Here is a 9,574-nt window from a genome sequence, read left to right on the forward strand (position 1 = left end):
TGAATAAATTTCACGGAAACAGTACTCAAGACTCAATTTCCGATACCGTAACTTTCAGTTCATTACAATTAGAAGATAAAAGCATTTAGGCACACAAATGTTCATCATAGGATCGGACTATTTGACTTCTGAATGACCTATTTTAAATATTAAACTATTAGAAATATTTCATAATTTTTAACATCTAACTTTTTTTAGAACATTATTTTGTTAATTGGGAAAAAAAGGCCCAAACCGGACATGAATTGGGTTTAGCTGGAAGGCCTTTGGAGGGAGCCAAGCTTTCACACCTCTAGTTTCATAGAAAGAGCAATATTGTCTTTCCATTAAAGATATATACTGTCATTGGTTTCTAGGAATTGAAAATAAATATAAATTCTAAGATAAAGCAAACTAAACATATATTTTTATTATTTTAAATTAATAAAATTATTGCATGACTATTTACCCATAACCTAGAACTAATTATAAATAATTATGAACTTAAAAATCATATTTATTCTTTAAATATTGTTATTAAGTTATAATAAAATATGTAACAATCTAACTCAAATTTAACTAGATGATTCGACCGAAAAATTCATGATTTAAATAAGCCTAAGATGCCCCGTAGGAGGAGAGGGACCCAAACTCCTTTTAGATACTTTTCTTCTCTACTTCTTCACTCTCTCTTAATGTCCACATCTATTAATCTATTGCATGAACAAATATATAAACTTTAACTAATAAATGCATAGTTTAATTACTTCATTTTCATAATTTATAAACAAATAAAATAAAATCAAAATTCATTCTTTACGTTCATCTTCTCAAACATAAACATAAGAGAAACAAATTTATATACAACAAAATTTTTTGGAAAGACTTAGCTCAGTAAATTATTGCCGCTTGAAGATTGACATTTATCTGATTTAGAAATTAAATTCTAATATAAATGACATTTTTTTAATACATTTTTTAAAAAGTATAAATAAATAACCTTATATAGGAGATAATAGTAATTTTTGTCATTCTATTTTCTTCCAAGCAATAGAGTTAAGATTGTAACAGTAAATGTCCCCTTGAGTTGGAACTAACGTGTACTTATATACTTCCAAGTTCCAATGACTTAGGCCTGTAATTAATCATCTTCATCCCAAGTCAAACAAATCCTTTTCGAGGGAGCTCTTAATTTGTGGACGAAATGCATTCCAATTGTGCAAAATGCTTGCTAAAAAATTAATAGATAGTGTATAAACAAATGGGAAATACATGATTTTTAATAGGGCACCAAATCACTACTAGCTATGAACATTTTCAAACTATATCCAAATTTGGCCGAAGGGCCTCAATTTCACAAAATAGAACCTTTCAATACCTACATTTATAGACATATACTACTATTATATCTTGGTTTGTTAAGGAAGCCTAGCCATTTATGCCTTTTACTAGAAATTCAATTAAATGCTTTTGCCACTTACCAAACACAACATCTCACATGCATTCAGTTCATTCTTCTTCTTCTTTTCTTTTGCTTCCGTTCAAATTTATTTATATTCGTTTGAGTTGGTTTTTTATACTAGATTTTTTTTTAATAATTATTTTTTTTTACTAATATAATTGGTTGACATATGAAGATGAAAATGAAAGGAATCGGCCAAAACAACAGTGAAAAGGAAAAGGTGCTCATGCAAATGCAACTTGGTCAGTTTTCACCCAATTTAAAATGGCAAGAGGTCGGCACATAAATGTCCCACATTGGTCGGACGCGAGTTTGAATTCACTTTCAATTACAATTGAAAATAACCTTAGTTCGTCTATCATTTTCATCCCAATCCCTATTGCTTCTATTACATGCACTGTGTTTATAAAATGATCTTAACTATTTTTCCTTTCTTTTTTTTCTTTTAAATTTTAATTTTAATCATTGAGCTTTCCTTTTGGAACCATTCCGAACCAAAAGTACTTTAATATAAACAATCCTTAGTATGAAATAAGTGTTAGATGGCGAATGCTAAATTATATAAATTAATTTAATTAAATTCTAAATCAAACAACATTAGATACAAGTACTAAGGAGGCATTTGTATTAAAAGGCAGATTATAATTTGTCCCTTTATTTAAAAAAATAAGTAAATTAACTCATTTATATTAGAAAAAAGTGTAATTTGATCATTCCATTAATATGTGTTATTCAGCGGTGATTTGGCCTTTTTTTCTCAAATTTTTTTATGCAAGTAATGTGGAATTAATGGATGAGTAATATTATATAAAAGTATCGTAAAAGCCCTTATATTAGGGGTTGGTTGCATTTTGTTCACTTTAAATAAAAAAAGAAAGAAAGTTAATCATTACACGTTAGATAAAGCGCAAATTGATCATTCTATTAAAAATTCTATCAATTGTTATTGTTAAGTGATGAGTGGCTAATAGAGTAACCGAATAGCAACACGTGGATTGATGCGGGCAATTTTACCACGTCAACAAATATTTAAAAAATATATAAAAAACCATGCCAAGGATAATCTTGAACAAAAAAAATATAGAAATTTATTTGAAACTATAAAAAATTATTGTAGTTATTAAAAACAATGTCCATAATGCTCTTGGACAAATAATTGTCCAACTTCAAATGAGTCTAGATAATTATTTGTCAAGTTTATTCTAGAGTTATTTCTTACATAATTGTATAAAATTATTTAAAAATTATTATGAAAGGTTTCTATTATGTATATATATGTGTATGTATATTTTAATTATAATAAATTAATAAAAATATTAAGAATTATAAGAAATTAATAAAATAGATCTCATCAATTTGATTAACTAGAAATATCGATTCAATTAAGAAGATACATAAGTGTGTATATATATATTTGAATTCTTTAAATATATATGTGTATATATATAGATATTATATTTTTAAAAATTAATTATTTTTATTATTTATTATAATTCTTAATAATTTTCTACAATTTTGTATATTTTTAGTAATTACTTAAGAAATCATTCTAGAATGAACTTGGACAATTATTTGTCCATGTCAATTTTGGATATTATTTCTAATAAAATTATCAAAATTTTTATAATTTTTATAATTTTATATATTTTTGTATAAATATATACAAAAACATTAAATAAATATTTTAAACATATTTGTATAAAAATTATAAATAATTGAAAAAAAATTGTCCATTTATCTTGGATGTGGTTTTAGATAATTATAAAATAGTTTTATTTATTTTAGGATTTTAAATTTTTTAAATATTATCATGTCGAGTATGAGGTAAACATGACACGCCAAATGTTAGTGCTTGGTTGTTCCGTTAGCTACATTAACACTTAAATAGTAGAAATAGACGAAATTTAAAAAAAAAAATTACTAGTTTACTCTTTGATCTAATATATAGAGACTAATTTATCCAAATTTTTAGTAGAATGGGCAAAATACAGTTGAACTCTTAGTATGACGGCCTCCACAAACTTTTACCTCGAGTTAATTTACACTTTTTACTAACATACAGGGATTAATTTGTTTATTTTTTTAAATACATAAAATCAAATAAAATTTATTTATTAATGTAAGGACCTCTATGGTATTTTTACCTACAACTTTTAACATTTTGAAGCAGTTAGACTCAAACGATGCAACGCTTACTTGATTAGCTCCTTGTTTATTTTCTTCCTTTTTGTCATGTTTACCTAATGAAGCAACTCCAAGTTCCCATTCCATCTTAAGGCAACTTAAAACTAAAATTACATTTCAAGTCACAATTTTATTTTCTTTTTGTCAAGTTTGGATAACTCAAATCTATTTTTAAGATTTAAGCTCGATGACCTTTGAAACAAATATCATTTATTCAATATTAAATCTTAACAACTCTTAAATATAAATTAAATTATATTTTTAAGAAAACATATTTTCAAATTCGCTTCAAGAGTAAGTCACCGTGGCACTTAAAAGAAAACTGCATTTTACAATATGAAATCTAAACAACCTTTAAACCAAAGCTTAATTGAAGAAAAAGAATCAAATAAATTATCTTTGTATCAAAAATTCAAAAATTATAGACTTTTCAAAATCGATAAATAAAATTTAACTTTAAATTTTCAAGTAAAATATCAAATCAAATTTTACATATACATTTATTAGAAAAAAAATGTTTTATTATATTTCATAAAACCATATATTTGAAATTAGCATCAACAAAAAGTCAGTCTGAAGGCTAAAATCGAAGACCAATTATTGTTAAAGAAAAAAAAAATCTAAAGTAAGATTATTTGTATAAGCTAGACTTGCATACTATTCTCAAACAAAAGAAAAATTAAGTTATAAAATCTATATTTATGACGTTAGATAGAAAATGATGTGTTGAATTGAAAAACAAAAGGGACACATCCAAAATGATAAGTGCATCTTCAAATTAAGATTTTTTTTATAATTAAAATAATGAAGAAAATAGAGGGTAGGAATATTTGGATGGTTGCATTCACAGTTTCACATCTTTGTAACCACTAAAGCAAAATACTTTTGATATACCCGTTTTATGTCTAAATGCACTTATAGCAGCAATCATAACATTGGTTGGGGTGCTGATTTCATTTATTTAATAATTTCAAAATAAAAATAAATTAATATAAGCAATCACAATATATGAGCCTAGATGTCTAAAATTATCTATAATCTTTCTCCAACTCATAAATAATAAAATAATACGTTTTAATACACTTGAACCCATGTCCTCCTACGTTGACAACAATACCTATATCAATCAAACTAGACCTACTCATGAGAAAGTGAGAGGGTTTGTGAAAAATTATAGGTCCGAGAAATAAATTTCGACAAAAAAATAAGACTAATTTAAAAAATAGCTCGGCCCAAATTCACAAAAAGACAAAAAAAATGTTATTTTCTTGTTATTTTCTCCTTATTTTGCTACAATTTCACTATTATGTTACTACTATTTTGTTGTTATTGTTTGGATATTGTATAACACTTGTTTTAATGTTAATTTTGTTATTATTTTAGAGGCATTTGATTGTTAAGTTGCATCTATCTTAGTGTTATTTAGGTATACATATATATTTAAAAATTATATAAAAAATTAATACGACCGGGTAGGGCCCAAGTTTTAACATTTTTATTCGAGTCGGACTTGAACAAAATTTTAGACCTATTTTTTGAGACTGAGCCTAGCAACTAGGCTTAATTTTTTTGTTAGACCTAACTTGATCCAGCCCGATTCATGAGTATCTCTAAATCAAACTAAAATTTAATCAACAATTCGTAATAAAAAATATGAATTAAATCTTAATTTAGTTAGTATTATTACTATTATTAACTAAAAATAATAATAATTTGGACGCGTTTCTCCTAACGAAATATCCTGGTGAAGAAGTAATTCCAAAAATAATAAATGTAAAAAAGAAGTTCAAAAAGATTTTCTGAGACTTTCATAAGTGGGCCCAATCCATTATTGGATATATCTCCTGAACCCAATGGGACCCATTGGAGAGAAAAACAACAAAAGCCTACACTGCCACGTTTCCACTCATCTTCATTCTTTTAAAAAGAAAATTAAGAGTGCAACTTTTTTTTCTTCACATGCATATTATTGAATAACACTGATCCCACTCTATAAATATAAGTCCCACTTCCTTTTTTTCTCTCATTATCCAAACAACCATTTGAAAAACAAAGTCTCACAAATTTCTCTATGGCTGATTTCACAACAGATATGCAAAACTTTAAACAATCATTTTCTTTCATGGATATTGATCCTGCAACCATGGAGTCACTTAACCAATATGGTGGTGAGCTAAACCAAAGTGTTATAGACAATTCAGCCTTGAATTTCCAAACCTTTTTCCCTTTCTCCAATGAAACCTTCTTTAGCAACCAAGTAGCTGAAATCGCAGGCAATTGCAGAGCAAACCCACCAAGTTATTTCCATGATAGCAACCACAAGGGTTCAATTACAACACTATCAGTTGCTCACTCATCTTTTGTCACTTCCAGAAATGAATTCCATGACAGCAATAAGAGAAAATCATTGGACTTATCAGAAAGTAGTTATGGGAATTCATCATCACCTTGGATCAAGAGAATAAATGTATGATATATATTTCTATATATTTTATTCAATATTTTATTTTATTTTCCCAATTTGTTTTTTATTCGGGTTTTGTTATATGTAGAATTCGGGAAGAGGGAAAAGAGCAAAGGGTAATGAAAAGGGAGAAAATAAACCAAAAGACGTGGTTCATGTCAGAGCTAGAAGAGGTGAAGCTACTGATAGTCACAGTTTAGCAGAAAGGGTAAAATATATGTCCTTTTACTTCATTTTGTTTACATCTAAATTTGATTGATTTAACCATACTAACCAATTGAAATGATGTTTTTATATTGTCAATCAGGTTAGAAGAGGGAAAATTAATGAGAGACTAAGATGCTTGCAAGATATTGTCCCAGGATGCTATAAGGTTAATTTTATGCTATTTCTCTCTAATCCCATCTCTCAATTACACATATCATGTATGAATACATTGAAAGTGTAGCCAAAAAAACAAAGTTTTCTCCTACATTTTTTTTTCTCTCTAAATTGTTTGATTATGTGTAGACAATGGGCATGGCAGTCATGTTAGATGAGATCATCAATTATGTCCAGTCCTTGCAGAATCAAGTTGAGGTGAGATAATCAATAAACATATATGTATATACTGTATAGTTGTAACATAATTTCACATTTTTTACTGTTTTGGAAATGTTACAGTTTCTTTCAATGAAGCTAACAGCAGCAAGCACTTATTATGACTTCAACTCAGACAAGGATGCCGTGGAAAGAATGCAGGTGCTTCCTGTAGGTTTTTTTTTTTTTTCTGTTCATTTACGTATGCAAATTTTAATCTCACAGTGTTTTGATTGGAAATTATAATGAATGAATGGGATTTCAGAGGGAAAAAGCACAGGGGGCAAAAGATGAAATGGACAAATTTATGAGAGAAGGAGATATTGAAAGACTAGCTTGCTTCCACTCATCAACATGGTCCTCTTTGACTTAATTTCTACATCCATGCCTATACTTAATTGCCTTACAAAACATATGATCATGGAGACGCTATATTTTTCAACTCTTTTTTTTTTTTTTTTTCCTTTCATATTTAAATGTATTATGATCAGGAACACATATTGTACCTCCTACCTAAGCTAGAATATGTGAAAATTTTATACTTGTAATTTATTGTCACTCACAAGCATTAATGGAATTCTATTCAAAATATATGTACAAGAAATTAGCTAGCTAATTGCAAATATTATATTTACATTAATTTGTTGTTTCTTGTCATTTTCCCTTTGATTTAAGGTCACAAAGAGGACAAATTTTCTTAGTGCGGCAATATCATGCAACAAATCTTAATTAAACATTAATGGACATGATTAGACTTGAGTGCTTTGTAATTAGGGTATGGGTGATTAAAATGACAACTAAAGAGCCAAAAAAACTTGGACTTTTGGGACATTAAGCTTAACAACAGTAAGTACTTTAGTTCAATAATCCTAATCTTCCTTTTAATAGATTTCACTTATGTTTTGGACATTAGTTAATGACAAAATTAGGACAAAAGCCATGGTTAGTTGTTTAAGAAAACCCGACAATTGAACAAAATGAAGCAGACATGAGTTTTCATGCATCCCATTTTAAATCAAGCTTTTACAAAATATAAAACTTTGGCCACCATAGTTCTACCTTCCTTCATTATAAATACAATACGGTCTAGTGTGATTTATTAATCTTCAATTTTTTAATCTAATCATCTCAATCAATTCATTTAAATAAAATTTTAAATTCAATGAATCCCTTTTTTTTTTGTATAATATTAAATCGAACAAGTCATTGATTTAAATTAATTTCGTTTGAACTTTGTGTCCACGAATATAAATAGTCATAAACGTGTTTGTCTTAATTTACTATTTCTTTTTAAGTAAATAGACATATGTATGGTAAAATATTGACCCCAAAGATAAAGGTACTATTTTAGTCTTAAGTAGAGAGAGATAACCATTTGACATTTTTAGAAGAAACAACATATAGAAGCATCACATGTTGTTTGCCTTTTACTTTTAGTGATGGAAATTCATGTCAACTTGTTCATCCATATCAATTACCTTATTTTCTTTCTCAAACCTTTTTTTTTTTATTTGAACCCAAAGTAGCTATTTAAATGCAAATGTTCTGCATTTATGAATAAACATCGTAGCATGTACGATTTGATATTTTAGATATAATCGACAAATATACATTGATTACACATTAAAATTTAATAATTTATATTAGGTTTATGTTTAGGAGACTGATAAAAAGAATTTACTATAGATAAACACCCAAATGGTTATAATTGTGAACGAGCCACCATCCAAAAACACAACGAATGATTAGGAATAAGTTGTTATAAAAATCCTACTTGTCGGTAAGAAATCAAAATGTCCTAATCCTTTGGGGCACCAACAGTTTAGAGGGTGTGTCCCAATAACATTATGATGCAATGAAGCTATGGCCAATTTGGCTATAACACGTGGAACAAAAACAAATGAAACCCTAAACCCACAAAAACTGATAAGGATGTGTGTAATTAATAAACCTTGTTACATCATATGTTAAAAAGTAGAATTATTTATATATATTTTTAATGAGGTGATTGGATGAAATTTATATACTTTTCTTTTGTGTGTGTATAAATACAAATTCAAAATCTAATGGATGTTGGAAATTCAGTAAGGGAATGATTGAAGGAGAGAATGGGAAAGGATTTTTTGAATGGTTTAATTTATAGATAAATTTTGGGTGTTTAGTGAGAAAGAAAAGAGAGAAAGGGGGGCAAATACAGTGCATAGAAGAAGGTGGGAGGAGGACAGCTTGAAATGGGCCAAGCCATGCATGGCTACAAGAGGCAATGTGGGTTCTCCGACATTTGCGAATCATGATTAAGAGCTTATTAATCCTTTTTAAAGCCACTTTTATCACTCTTTTCCTATCAATTTCTTTCTTCTTTGACTCCCTTTTGACCAACTCTTTTGCCTTGTCTCTTGGAGCATGCATGAACTAGGTCTAGGAGGTAGATTTAGGATCTTTGAGTATCATATCATCTCAAATATATATAATAAAAAAATCATTTAAATTTATCAATATAATTATACTTGTCAAACATATAAAATTTTGAATTAATCTCATATTTGTATCATATCGATCTAGAATATTATCATTATTAATATATATTTAACAATTGAATTTTTTTTATATAAAACCAATAGTTAAACATATGGGGTTTTGTGACTCCACAAATAAATAAATAAAAATCATGTATCCTTAAGTTATATTTGAAAAATAAATAAGGAAGATTGAAAATCTTTTAACCCGATTTATAAAATTAAAAAATACTCCATCATTAATATATTTTACAAATATATGAATACAGTACTTTATGAATATACGATTCATGAGCTCTATCAAAAGTGGGGAAAGAAAATGGCTCAAAAGAAAGGATTCGATGCATAATAACAAAAAGGATAGCTTACATGTATTTCCCAATCTAGATT

General features: G+C 27.6%; 1 protein-coding gene across 2 annotated transcripts; it reads left to right on the forward strand.

The window, feature by feature from the left end:
• The first annotated feature begins 5,583 nt into the window (after positions 1 to 5,583).
• Positions 5,584 to 7,272, forward strand: LOC108452631 (transcription factor BEE 1-like). 2 transcript variants are annotated; one of them, XM_017750433.2, is made up of 6 exons: positions 5,584 to 6,092; positions 6,178 to 6,297; positions 6,397 to 6,462; positions 6,600 to 6,668; positions 6,753 to 6,839; positions 6,934 to 7,272. In XM_017750433.2, exons 1-6 carry the CDS (start codon positions 5,697 to 5,699, stop codon positions 7,039 to 7,041), a joined length of 846 nt encoding a protein of 281 aa, XP_017605922.1. In that variant the 5' UTR covers positions 5,584 to 5,696; the 3' UTR covers positions 7,042 to 7,272. The 2 variants fall into 2 exon arrangements, with proteins under 2 accessions (XP_017605922.1, XP_017605923.1); XM_017750434.2 differs by having other exon boundaries at positions 6,753 to 6,830.
• The last annotated feature ends 2,302 nt before the right edge of the window (positions 7,273 to 9,574 follow it).

Source organism: Gossypium arboreum, chromosome 9 (assembly GCF_025698485.1).
Source record: "Gossypium arboreum isolate Shixiya-1 chromosome 9, ASM2569848v2, whole genome shotgun sequence".
In the NCBI taxonomy this organism is placed as follows: domain Eukaryota; kingdom Viridiplantae; phylum Streptophyta; class Magnoliopsida; order Malvales; family Malvaceae; genus Gossypium; species Gossypium arboreum.